The sequence below is a fragment of the Perissodus microlepis genome, chromosome 17 (genome assembly GCF_051167445.1).
Source record: "Perissodus microlepis isolate ML-2025 ecotype Zambia chromosome 17, ASM5116744v1, whole genome shotgun sequence".
In the NCBI taxonomy this organism is placed as follows: domain Eukaryota; kingdom Metazoa; phylum Chordata; class Actinopteri; order Cichliformes; family Cichlidae; genus Perissodus; species Perissodus microlepis.
In genome coordinates, this window is record NC_140477.1 from 5,399,787 (window position 1) to 5,414,179 (window position 14,393).

General features: G+C 43.1%; 1 protein-coding gene across 1 annotated transcript in view; it reads left to right on the forward strand.

Annotated features, from left to right (window-relative positions):
• The first annotated feature begins 7,758 nt into the window (after positions 1–7,758).
• Positions 7,759–14,393, forward strand: part of LOC146369090 (uncharacterized) — a 50,426-nt gene continuing 43,791 nt past the window's right edge. The window contains exon 1 of the mRNA XM_084910642.1: positions 7,759–10,727. Within this exon, the coding sequence (XP_084766768.1) occupies positions 7,891–10,727 (2,837 nt within the window). The 5' untranslated portion in view covers positions 7,759–7,890. The remainder of the gene's footprint in view (positions 10,728–14,393) is intronic.

The window sequence follows — 14,393 nt, forward strand, 5'->3', positions numbered from 1 at the left end:
AGCCCATCGCAATTCATATAGTAGATCCTGCAGTCAACATCCGCCCCCATTCACTGTGGCTCGTGCTTGCGCATATCCCTTTGCCATTTTGACAACAGGTGCTGCATCAGCCAGAAAGGATGTTCCTGGATGATCTGGGAATCCCTTAGGCATCGCTCTCCTGGTGCCTGGTACAGCTGCCAACAAGCAGTCTTACAAAAAATATATTGACCAGACAGCAACACACAAGATTCTGTTGTGTTTGTATATAAAAATAAATTAAAAAAGACAACAATGCCAAGGAATTTAGGTGGAGTCTGCAAACAGGTAGGATGATGTCTGTATTTATGCTAAGGTTGATTTGGGACCCTGTAAATATCTTGTAAAATCAATAAATCTGTTAGAAATTAATGCAACATGAATTTGACTTGGACAGCCAACACACAGACAGTCGTTAATTATTATTATTATTTTAAGATAGCAGAAATTCTGTTGATGATTATGAAAAGTGCCGTATTCTGCCTCTAGGTAGTATTTACTTTTAAGGGATTAGTATTATATTTTCTATATATTGGTTTTTTTCTATTTTTTTCTATTTTTTAGCAAAAAAAAAAAAAGTTTTATCAGAATTCATTCGAAACTTTTCAAGCTGTCGTGTTTACAGACAGGATGACGAACATGCAGACATGCATACAAGCTCTGCTAAAAATAGAACCTCCTTGGCGGAGGTAATAATAAATGACAACCTTCCAGGCTGGCTGTCATTTATTATTTTTGACTCCTAAACTAAGCAACAGTTAAAATGACAAGGCTCAAAGAAAAAAAAACATTAGCACTTCTTAAGTTCTTATCCTTATTCCGATCCAACACAATTTTGGAAAACTATTAATAAGTCTGCTGAATTAGTTATTTTTCCTGTTTTAAACTAATGCACGGCCAACAATGGCTGGATTGCAACAATACTGAGTAAACTTGCAAATGTATACAACATTATAAAACTCTGATAGGACTTTCAAAAAGCATTTGTTTTAAAGAACATTTATAAATATCCTTAATAAAATAGTCAGAGATGATGATTTGCTCAGATAGTTACACTTCATTCTAAAAAACAGGATGTGTATCATTTCCCATGTGTTCAGATCTGTCTGTGAAGAGCATGGATTTAACACAAAGTGCAGTAATTGGCCATTAAGGGCTTTGAAGTACCTTAATTTGCTGCTATGAGCTTTGTGTGACAGCCACTGCTGATGGTGGACCGTAACAGCAGTGACTTAGATCAGGTTATTTTGGTCTGATCAGACACGTGACTGAGCCCACACTATGTCTGGAAGAAAGGGTAAAGATGGGGATAAGCTGATAACGTCCCTGTGTTTTTATGTTACAGTACTTGTCTACATGTCTGCTATAGTCTTTTTCTTTTTGGATGGAAAATCATATTGATTTTACTCTGCTGTAGATAATAATAAGGGAAAGATTGATGCCAGGTCTTCTGCAAAAACAATTAGTTGTGTCGCAAATACTTAACCCAGCCATTTTCGGCTCTTGTGCAACTCTTAACCAATCAGAGAACAGCTCAAGGCCAGTTGATGCTTGATCAATGATGGGTCTTGATTTGCTCATTAGGCCCAGATGTGAAGTCTAATTAGGCTCACCAGTTTCAATTGGTGCAGTATCAAAACACACACACACACACATACATGCAAATCCGCTGACACCACCAGCACCAGCCCCTGCCCTCGCCCCCAAGAAAAACCCTAGCTTCCTGAGTGATCAATGTCTCTGTCATCCAAGGCTGTGTCCGGGGCGCCAGGCATGGCCGGTGAGCGGCTGTGGCCAGACCTGGGGCTGACATTAGCGGACACAGGGTGAATGATGTCAGGCTGCGGCTCCCGGGGGGGCAGCAGAGGCAGGGGATCTGGCTCAGTCCAAAGCACCAGGCTCCGAGAAAGGTCACCGCTCAGCCTAGTTTGATTAATAAGACAAGAAGCTGAGTGTCCCCAGTGCCATTATCAATATCCGTGGCCACCAGCCACCCTAACTGCATATGTAGTAGGAGTCACACGGGCCTGTGCAGAAAGGAAGCGAAAAAAGACGGGACGCAGTAACTCGGATGCACAAACATAGTTAAGTCTTACTGGCGTGCGGTGGTTTTAGTCCCATTTGCTCGTTAATGCGAGAGGTCAGCTATCAGTTAGATCATATTTATTCACAACAGCAGCTCTGACTCAACCTGATTCTGGTAACGACTCGCAGCAAACGAATCCGAGAGGTGAAAGTCTGGGTCTAAAATGTCAGCACAGCCTCGGTGACAAACATGACATTTAAACAGACATCTGTTTCGCTGTTCTGCTTCCCCACCAACCAAAAATATTTATCCTTACCCCAGTTATCCCATGTAAATCAGGGAACGGAACAAATTCCCACTTGAGAACTACGAGAAAAGACTGCAAGTCATTAAAAAAAAAAAGTCCTGAATCCCTATTTCCAAGCCGTGTGCTGCATATCCCTGAGCTCGGAGTCGAAACAAACTGATTTGGGCATCAAAGGGATGTGAGAGAAATTTAAAGTTTACAAAGAAAGAAAGGAAGAAACTCTCCTTTGCAGCACGAACAGTTGCGCGAGCGTCTCTTTCCGGCCTCTTTTAATAGCTTTCGGTTAAAGCCGTCGGCACCAACGAGCAAATCCTGCTTCCTTAAATCAATTAGCCCCTGCATGTTGAGTGTAACTAATAGCCCTGCTGAATCCTAGATTAAATATGCTAGATACAAGCTGAGTATGAAGCGGGATAGTTAAGATAATTAAGACTGATAAATCCTTGAGAGGAGAAAGAAAGAAGGGAGGGCAGAATCTAAACACAGGAAATCTGAGTGAGAAAAGCAAAGACAGCTTGAGAACGACACGGTGAGGTGAAGATGGGACGGTTTAATGGGATAAGAGGCTAAAAGTGCAGGGTAAAAATATATATATATATATATATATATATATAAACGATGTTTCAATGTGAGGCGGAGAGCCAGTGATGGAGCGGGAGTTGTTTTCAACCTTGCCTCAAGCTGCCCAGATGGCAGGAGCTCGTCTTCATCTAGCCCTCGGTGCATTTGGCAGCAGATACTCTTCACTGCTGGCTACTGTACATCTCTCTCTGTCTTCTCTCTCACTCTACCATATTAGCACAGGGTTTAAAAGATTACTCCGCATTTTCGCACTCCACACGATTTCCACTGTTTAACCCCCTGACCTCCATCTCAGTCTTCTTTTGCATCCAGATGTACAGTATGGCAAACTGCATCTGGGGTCTTTTCAGACACTTTGCAAATCAACCTGAGAGTTTACACGCACGTGCATTTGCAACCAACAACATGTCAAGCTATGCAAGCTTAAGCCGAGAAACTGTAAAATGGTGATGGTTTAACATGAAAGTGTTGTTACTTGCGTGCAGCCTTTAATTTTTAAAGAGTAAGAAATGAAATATGAATTCCTGTTTCCACCAGTTCCTTTCTCGCTGGGTTAAATGTTCATCTTTCATTACGTCATTTATATATGTTGAAAATTTCATTTCACACACACACAAACACACACACACACAGATGTGCATATGTGAACTGAAATCTCTTCCTGTAAAATATCACACATGCAAAAGCCTAAATATGCACACCTAAATTTCACACTTTATGGATCTGTAATTCCAGTTAACCTTTTATGAAAGAACCTACTCAAACAATTCTGATTAGTGATTAAGTGGAGGCAGGATTGTCTTTTAGAATAAAGCATGATTTAACAAAGAATTAACTTTATTCACAGATGACTGAAATTGAAGGTGTTCCCAGCAGAACTTTGTCCTTAGACTATAATCATACACTGTACATAAGAGTACTGTGACCACTATCATGTCACCATGAAGTCCCATCTTCGAGCTTCGAGTTGATCGTTTTTGACTCCTGCCATCCTGGTGGATGTGACAAGCAGGCAGTGGATCTGACTAAGAAACCCACAAACCTACCTGAGAAACCCCATTTTGACTGGAGCAGCAGCCATAAAGAATCTACACAATTAATGTCATGTTCTGTTTAGTTAGATGTCAAACTAGCAAGTGAGACATAAGGTCACCAGGAACATAGAACAAGACCTCTACTTTGATAACTACCACACGGGCTTAGAGACCAGTCAGCTACAAACTAGCAACCTTCCAGTGTGAAACCCACATTTTTTCCTGGTTGCTGGCTGTCTTCAGGTGAAATTAGTTTCAAAGAGGGTGCCGCACCCAAAGCCTCTTTTGGGTACTAGCTGATTGCAGTGGTTGCCTGTAGTTTGCATGGAAGATGCCAACTTGTCTGTAAAAACTTGCCATTTACTCTCTGAGGCAGTGAAATTTTATAAATGTGATGCAAAACAGAAGACATTTGCCTTCAAAGTAAAGGTTTTTCACACTTCTACAAACTAACACATTTAAAAAGATGCAGTTTTTACTTTGAAGACAAACTGTTTGTGTCATAGTTGTCATGACTATTTGGCGAGGGTTTGGTGAGTGTACAGACACGTCTGCATCTCTTCCATGCTGACACTGGTTGACACCGAGTGTCAACTGGTTGGCAACCACTTGCCAACCGGTTGGGAAATATGCATTTTTCAAACCAATGGTTTCCAGGTATTTGTCACGTATCAGTAGGCCAGTGTGACTGAGGTCTTAGGTGACAGATTTTCTACATATTCTGTTCGACTGGAACGTAACATTAAAAGCCACTGCCACTTTTAAAACCTGCAAAACAGCAAATGAAATCATCATTCATCTAAAATAGCAATCAGTGTTAATAATTGCTTGCTAAAGTTAATTGGCTCAACAGTAAAGAGTGGCAGAAACAGATTGCTGTATATCTTCACGCATAGTTGGATTCACACACCCCAACCTGACGAGAGCTGTCTTTTCCGTCTAGCTAATAAAAGCCTCAGGAGCTCTCCATCACGGTGAGAGATGCTTTATATTTTACTCTGTCACTGCAGACAGAAACGGGCCTCTGATTTAGTGCGAGCCGCACAACAATGATTTTTATTAGAGGGGTAAATATTAGTGTTTGGAGAGGGGGACTCACAGCTAGGGATGAGGCGTGCGGTGTTAACTCTGAGTAGACAGCACTAAGATCATCTAAGGGATGTTGAATTTCACTCTTAAGTCACTTCTCGCAGTGTAATCAATTGTTCTCATCAATAGCTTTGTACTATTGGACTGTCTCTTTGTTTTAATGAGATAACAACAAATACAGATACTTCCTGACTTTTACAACTTAAAAAAAAAACTTTGTAAGTTTTAAGTCTTTATAGAAACACTCACTCAGAACCCTTGAGATTAATCAGTGAAAATGTTAGCCAATGCATATTGTTACTGTGCAGAAGCTGTGGTGGACATATGCATACGCCGATTGCTCATTATTCCCACCATGGCATTACAACAAAGAAGCGGTGTAAATGTATGCAAGCTCACTGAACATTTCACACGGAGGTTGTAGAACATGCCAGATCCACTGGAAACAGCTCAGTGAAGCCTCTGAAGCGGCACAGCAGGATATGAGAGTGACTCCGTGGCTAAGCAGCACATCATATTTTATAGGACATCTCCTCATCTCCCATGGGTTTCCCCGGCTCGTGCCATAGCCATCAGCTGTCAGCCGGGCAGCCTGACAGCCAGACCGCAATAAGACAAGCAGAGCAGGAAAGTGCTACAGTAAACTCAGAATGATGAAAATAGCTCGAGGCCTTTTCAACTGGAATTTAGCATGACATGTAAGCAAGACTCTTGCCATCTTTAGAGCAGAACAGGGGTTTAACGCTAATATCTAGAGCCTTATCCTTATTTATTACACCGTGTCACCAGCAACCAGCCACCATGCACGCTTCAATTACTGTATATCACAAAGGTGAGAGGTTTTCCAAATGACATCCTTATGAGTGCCCTCCCACTAGTTCTCGCGTCCCTCCTCCACGGCAAATAAAGCACCGTCTCCCTTCGCAATGACTGCCGTGACGGCTTCAGATTAGCCTAGATAAATATAAAGAACGGCACTTTTACTACATGGCTCATTGGCGTGGCAGATGACAGTTATTACATGCAGCGGGTTAAGAGGAGAAATCCTTAAAAGCAAGCAGGGAGAAGTGGCAAAGGCAGATGGATGATAACAGTAGAGCAGATGTGGGTTTTTTTCTTTCTTTTTTTAAAGGATGAATAATAAACCTTTTCCAAATTTTTAGCAGATTTTTTAATTAAAAAGAAAAAGGTGCAATTTCTGTTATCTTCTCAGTAAGGGAATTAAAACATTTCTGTCTGTCCCACGCTGCTTTTCATCTGTTTGTAATACAAATCAGTAAAGATGGTACGGCGACAGAAAACCAAGAGGAAACACTTCAGTGTATAAAAATGAACCATGCAGTGATTTGCTGTGACAATATGCATTTGAGCATTTCTGCTTGAAATGGATGTTTTGCTTTTACCTAATGCAGAGCAGGGAAGACGCAAATTCAAAGGCAGTGAGGCTGTGGAAAATAACTATGTTTGGGTGAATCACTGGATACGTTTTAGTCAGACGGGGTTTCGACAGTGCAGAGCCAGCCTGTAGGCTGAGAGGGGGATGGAGAGTGTCTCAAGGGGTTGCCGTTGGGTATTGGGGCTGTCTAGGTTTTTCTCATAACCGGCCTCTTTTCGCAGCCGGTCAGAATGCGTTGCCTAGCATGTGTATCTGTAAGTGCAATATGTCTAATAGCTTGAGTTTGATATGCAGCCCTAGGAGATTTTATCAGAATAATCCTTTGCTGGCCATGCACTGTCAAACAGCTTAAAGATGTGAGGACTTGGCTTTTTTTTCCACTTAGAGACAAGTTGGCAAGAAAGTAGCACCAACCTTGGCATTCTTTTTATTTGATAATTAACTCTCAATTGGGTGCAGCTGTGGTGCTGCAATCAAGCTGAGGGCTGTCAGGTACGTCCCCACTCTGTCCTCAATTAAATGTTTCACAATATACTTAGGACATGTGAAAGACAATTAGGAAGAGTTTAAAGTGAAATTTGTGGTCAAAAACGGACTACACTGGGACGTGGATGATTTGATGTAGACTGTAGCATTTATGGCAAACACTGTGAACGTTGGTATCAAAAGACTCAATGTGTGTCTAGAAAACATCCCTCATGCCATTACAACACCACCAGCCCGAATCACTGACACATGATAGGATGCATCTATTACCTTATGATGTTTGTCCTACCATCTGAATATCACAACAGAAATCAAGACTTTTCAGACCAAGCTATGTTTTTCCAATCTTCCATTGTCCAATTCTGTTGACCCTATGCAAACTGTAGCTCTTTTTCTGTTGTTATCTGTCAGCAGTAACACCCACTGTGCTCTTCTGCTGCCGTAGCCTTTCTGCTTCAAGACTTGATGTATTATCAGCTCTTCTGCACATCTTCATTGTAACAAGTGACTATTGAGTTACTGCTACCTTCCTATTAGCTCAAAGCAGTCAGGCTATTCTGACGTCTGCTTTAACAAGGCTTTTTTTGTCCAGAGAACTGCCGCTCACTGGATATTCTATTCGTATCTCTAGATGTGGTTGTGCAGGAAAATCCCAGTAGACAAGCAGTTTCTGAAATATTCAGACAGTCAATCTGCCATCAATAACTATGCTACAATTAACAATAGGTCATCTTGACAAGTTTGCACAACTGGACTGCTTTGAGCTTGTGAAAACATACAAGATTTATACAAGATTTATACAAGATGGCGCTGGAGTGACGGCAGCCTTTCCAAGTAGCTCTGCAACGCCGCACTTTTTCTTAACTTTTAACTTTTTTAGACTAGGCTTTCAAACTTTATTTCACCTTCCTCTAGTTACTGTACTTATACCTCTTAGATATAGCAATACAAGATGGATAATGCACTTTTTAAAACTTCTGGAACCAGCTCCTTCATCTATTCGAGAGTGGAGCTGCTGGCACTAAGAACAAAGGGACAGACCGGCATGCGACACAACATCCCGGCTGAGATAAAGAGGAGCTACAGAGGCTGCAAAGCTGGAGCGAGGAGAGCGGATCACCGGAGGCGATTCAAACCATCAATCCCGACAGTGATAATGGGCAACGTGAACTCGCTACCGAATAAAATGGACGAACTGTGTGCTCTGAACAACCACCGACTATACCGTGAGTGCAGTTTGTTTATCTTCACGGAGACGTGGCTAACCGAGCTAACGCCACAGGCTAACGTAGACCTATGCGGTTTCACATCCATGAGAGCCGATAGGGACACGCAGGCCAGCGGAAAAAGCAGGGGTGGGGGACTCATTGTCTACGTTAACAACAGATACTGCAACCCCGGCCACGTCTCCGTTAAAGTTTCGGTATGCCGTCCGGACCTGGAGCTGCTAGCTGTTAGCTTGCGGCCATATTATCTACCTCGGGAGTTCAGTCACGCGATCTGTGTGTGTGTTTACATCCCTCCGAGGGCCGACGCAACAGCTGCCTGTGAGCAAATACACACAGTTACAGCAAGACTTCAGACACAAAACCCAGAGGCTTTCATCATTATATCTGGAGACTTTAATCATGCCACACTGGATTCTACTCTGGCTGCTTTTCACCAGTTTGTGAATTGTCCCACAAGGAGCAACAGGACAATTGACCTACTGTATGCCAATGTGAGAGATGCATACAGAGCCACCCCCCTCCCCCCACTAGGGAAGTCAGACCACAACCTGGTTTACCTACAGCCACAATACACACCCCTCGTCCAAAGGCAGCCTGTCACAACACGCTCCATCAGGAGATGGACCCCAGAAAAGGAGGATGCTCTGAGAGACTGCTATGACACCACAGACTGGGATGTGCTTCTGAGCCCACATGGTGAGGACATAGAGGGGGCGACACACTGTCTTACAGACTACCTCAACTTTTGTGTGGACACGGTCGCCCCTGCTAAGACGGTACGGTGTTACCCTAATAACAAACCGTGGGTAACACAGGAAGTCAAAGCTGTCCTCAACATGAAGAAGAAGGCTTTCAGGAGCAAAGTGAAGGAGGAGATGAAAGCAGCACAGCGGGAGGTGAAACGCTGCCTGAGGGAAGCAAAGGACACCTACAGGAGGAAGGTGGAGCAGAAGTTGGAGAGGAACAATATGAGGGAGGTCTGGAATGGTGTGAAAACCATCACAGGCCACAACACCAAGAAAAGCACAGTGGGGGGGACTGTGGAGAAGGCAAACGAACTCAACAACTTCTTCAACAGGTTTGACCAGCCCACAACCCCCCCACCCTCACCCTCACCTTTACTACAGAGCCCTCTCCCCACTCTCCTTCCTCCCTCGCTCCCCCCCCTTCCTGACACTATGATGACACCCCCCTCCTCCAATCCCTCTCTCAACAGCAAGACATCTCCCCCCCCCTCCTTCCAATCATCTCCCAGTGTCACAGTGGATCAGGTCAGGAGACAACTGAGGAAGCTTCGCCCCAGAAAGGCAGCAGGTCCAGACAAGGTGTGTCCGAGGATGCTAAAGGCGTGTGCTGCTGAACTTGGGGAGCCGCTGCAACGAGTCTTCAATCTCAGTCTGCGACTGGGGAGAGTGCCCGCCCTATGGAAGACATCCTGCATTGTCCCGGTCCCCAAAAGGAACCGGCCCAATGAGCTGAATGACTTCCGACCGGTGGCACTGACGTCACATCTTATGAAGACTCTAGAGCGGCTCTTCCTCAACCTCCTCCGACCACAGGTACAACATGCCCAGGACCCACTACAGTTCGCCTACAAGGCGGGTGTCGGAGTGGAGGATGCCATCCTGTACCTCCTGCATAGAGCCCACTCACACCTGGATGGGGGAAAAGGCACGGTCAGGATCCTGTTTCTTGACTTTTCCAGTGCCTTTAATACCATCCGGCCCTGTCTGCTTCAGGAAAAACTGAACAGGATGGAGGTGGACCCCTGCCTGGTCGCTTGGATCTCCGACTACCTCACCGACAGGCCACAGTACGTCAGGCTGAAGGACATCACGTCTGACACTGTGGTCAGCAGCACAGGAGCACCACAGGGAACTGTGCTGTCCCCACTTCTCTTCACCCTGTACACCTCTGACTTCTGCTACAACTCTGAATTATGCCACATTCAGAAGTTTGCAGACGACACAGCCATCATGGGGTGTATCTGGAATGATCAGGAAGAGGAGTACAGAAGTCTGGTGAGGAACTTTGTCGCATGGAGTCACACAAACCACCTGCAACTCAACACCTCAAAGACTAAGGAACTGGTTGTGGACTTTGGGAGGTCCAGAGCAGGTCCACTGCCGGTTCAGATAGAGGGGGAGGAGGTGGAGGTGGTCAACAAGTACAAGTACCTCGGGCTGTGGGTGGACAACAAACTGGACTGGTCATGCAACACAGAGCACCTGTATAAAAAAGCCCAAAGCCGACTGTACTTCCTCAGGAGGCTGAGGTCTTTTAACATCTGCAGGAAGCTCCTGAGGATGTTTTACCAGTCAGTGGTTGCTGGAGTACTTTTCTATGCTGTGGTGTGCTGGGGGAGCAGCACAGCAAAGAAGGACTCATCCAGGCTGGAAAAACTGATCAGGAAGGCTGGCTCTGTGGTCGGCATGAAGCTGGACACTCTGGTGACAGTGGCAGAGAAAAGGACACTAAAGAAACTGCTGGACATTATGGACAATGCTGGGCATCCTCTGCACACGGCCATAAACAACCAGAAGAGCCTGTTCAGTGACAGGTTGCTTCTTCCCAAGACAAGAACCAACAGACTTAAAAACTCCTTTGTCCCACACGCCATCAGACTGTTTAACTCCTCTCTGGAGGGGAGAGGGAGGGGAAACAGGAGGACAAAGGAGGGGGGAACAACTAAGCTGTAGTGCCTCTTCACCTCACTGTGCAATTACCTTTGTGCAATACTTTTTGTTAATAGTCAACGGTGCAATAGACTCCATACTTGAAATGTGCAATCCACTTGTATTTTTATTTTTATTTTATTCCTATTTATTCTATTTATCCCCTTTGTATATTTTTATCTATATATGTCTTTGTATTTATATATGTGTGTGTATATATATATATATATATTTATAATATTCTGTAACTCTATAACTTCTGTCGGTGCTGTGCTTATTTGGAACCGAATTTCCCAGAGGAACCCACCCGAGGGATTAATAAAGTTTTATCTTATCTTATCTTATCTCTAAAACATTTCGCCTCTCACCCATGAGCTTTCTTCAGCTCTAAAAACAAAATGTGGAGTGTGCAAAGTTTTTAACCCCTAGTAGAGGTTTGTTCCTTTTGGAGGAGGTTGCTAGTAGTTCTCTGTGGACATACACGACCTCCCATATTCCACTTTCAAATCATTTGTCATCTCAGCTCAGATTTAAAGTTGCTAATGTTTACATTCTGTCCATGGTGAAAGATCATCATTAAAAAGAGCTTATTGGCACCTAAAATGCAGTCCTGACATCCTTTTCCAAGCGCTTCAACCACTCACACCTTCCCTCAAGTGACCTCATTTGGTCACATGATAGTGTGGGGCAACATCTTAAAGTGGTTACACCCTTAACCCCTGGTCACGGTAATGACCCACACCTTTTTTCACACCTTGGCTCATGATCAGTAGTGGGCCAATGATCATCTCCAAAGGGGACAACCCTCACTAGGGGTTAAATACCTGGGCCTTCTCCCCTCTTGCATATATAACTGAAGACGCCTCTTCTGCGAGAGATAAAACATCTTCACAAACTTAAAGAAGTCCAGTTTCCTTCTCTTTTTTCAAGCTCTTAAGACCAGGCTCTAGGTTTTCATCAACTATCTGGTGAGCTTTTGCTGTTTGGACAAGTCTGGCTTAACCTGTTCTTTGGATTTCTCCTTTACAGCTTTTGTTTTATAAACCTCTTCAGCCTCATTTTGTCTATCCTGTGGTGCTTTGCAGCACACTGAATGGACCTACCCTCTGACACTTGCCTTCCTGCTATCTATAGATAATTTAAGGATGCTGAACTTCTGTTTGTCTTTCTTTTGCACTGACTTGCCATCTTGATCTTATCCGTAGAATATGGAAAAAGAACACTTAAATACATAGATTACTTGGTACATGCCCTGTGTTAGTGTAGGGTTGCTGTGAGTTTCATGGCCTTTTGTTGTTTAACAGCCGGTGAGTTCAAATACATCCTGAAAACACAGCTCTCGGGATGGTGCCGCTGATTTTTTCCAGCAGTGTGGACAAAACATTACATTTGCTGCTGGGTTTCTAAGCCAACTAAGCTGTCATAGCATCTTATCTTTTTGACAACCAAGCAAAACAGAAGCAATATTTTTAGGTTCACCAGCAACACCTAACACAAGATGTTACTGCTGGTGTGCATTTGAGAATACAAACTTGTATACTCACAGACTTTTTGTGTAGAACGTAACAGATTTGGCTCCGTGCTCTGTGGCAGGTTTGCAGTTTGGATCTGAATGCAAATTCTTTGCTGTCACTGAGATAAAAATCCCTTCATTTGCAGTACAAGTTATTAAAACAAATATTAAGATTTGATGTGAAACATATAAAGGTACTGAAAAAAAAAACAGAAAATAGATAAACACGTCCTGCTATATATCATAAACTACTATAATAACAGCAAGAACTGTTATTAGTTGCTGATTTCTGTTAATGTTATTCTAGTGTTTATTTACAAAGTAACCTCAATAATTTAGCCTGACCTTGGAATATGAACAGCTTCCTCAAAGAAAAGCCTCAAGTGTATTAATTAAGACCCCAAAATAAATGAATTAATCTTTTTATAACTCTATCAAGCACCTCTGAAGAAGATTTCCTGAAAGCAAGTCTTACAAACCACCATGTGAGGCTTTTCTCTCTATTTCCTGGCTTATTCTGAAAAGTAATTTGGGATAATGAGCTGTAATCCATTTAAAGCCTGAGCACACTTGCTCGAAAATATGTACAACGCTACCCGCGTAGTCCCCCGACAGGTATTACGCAGGCTTGTGACTTTCAATCACTATAGAAAAGTGATTTAAGATGCTAAAAACTAGAATGTGACTTGTGGAAAAAGATGAAAAAAACTGAAGATGCAAGGATCGAAAAAGGACTGCATTTTTTAATTGTTATTTTAGTTTGTTGTTTTCCAGAATGTAAATGAACACAATGCATTTCATTGCAAACTTATCAAAATCTGTAATAACTAAGATTATTGCAGATTAACAAAATTATCTCACTACTCTTTGTGCTAGTCCTATACAAAGTGTGTGTGTGTGTTTACACACACAAATCACTCATACTGCCTCTTTTAACACAGTTAGAAGTTCACCCTGGGACAATTAAATGTAAAGAGATTTCAATGATTGCTACTACACCATTATGTGTAATGCATTTGGTTCTCATTTCTAGATTAAAAACTCTTAAATTTCTCGCTTTCTCATACTTTTCAGATCACATGATATCCTGTATTTGCAGGCCAGTGTTTCCAGGTGTGTATTTGCACCATCATGTTACAGCTCCAGAACACTCATACTGCATACTGTACACTGATGCGTTCACCTGGCATATTTCACCCTCAGCAAAGTGTTGCAAAACTGCAAGTCTGCTCATTCAATGCAACAATCAGAAATGACCTTAATGTTGACAACAAGGACACCAGCAATGGATTACTTGTCAATTTGACTGCATAACAGAATCATTGAGTTGGAAGATGAATTACCCTGCAAACCAGGCAAGACAAGTGGTGTGTGTGTTCATTTAAACCCGATTTATGTATTTAACGGCTTACGACGGGGCGTACGTGACAGAGTGCCACCAGGCACCTAATTCAGATGTATCACAGCCAACGTAACGGACTTCTGACTGACAGGCAAACCATAACGCTTGGAAGCAATTATTCATGAGTTCTGTGGTGCTCTGTATTAGGTGACCACTCAGTTTGATGAGAAATGTTTCTTTTTGTTTTTTTAAGCTCAAATTATTTTCCGCCATCAGCATCTATGAACGTCTGCTGGAGATCGTGTGCGGCGGTGTTAAAGCTACAACAACCCTTCCCGTTGATAAGTGCCCTCAGTGTTATCATCATTGTCGTCAACAATGCTGCCACTGTTACTGATTTAATCAGAGGCTGTCAATGTGTCCGCACCTCCGGAAGCTTTGTACTCCATGTTGATCGTTAAGTGTTGCAGACTGTGTGCACAAAAGCAAGGCTACTCTTGATCAATATGTCAACGGCGATGACAGGCTTGTCAATGAAAAATGTCCCCGGTGTTTAGCTCCATCTACGCATGTGAGACATTCAACTTTATGCATTCTTTTCACTTCTGTATTTGCCCATTTTTGAGCAACAGGCAGTGGTAGGCCCATCATTCAAAAGCTCTAAATCCACCACTGGTCACTAGAGGTGGATCGATT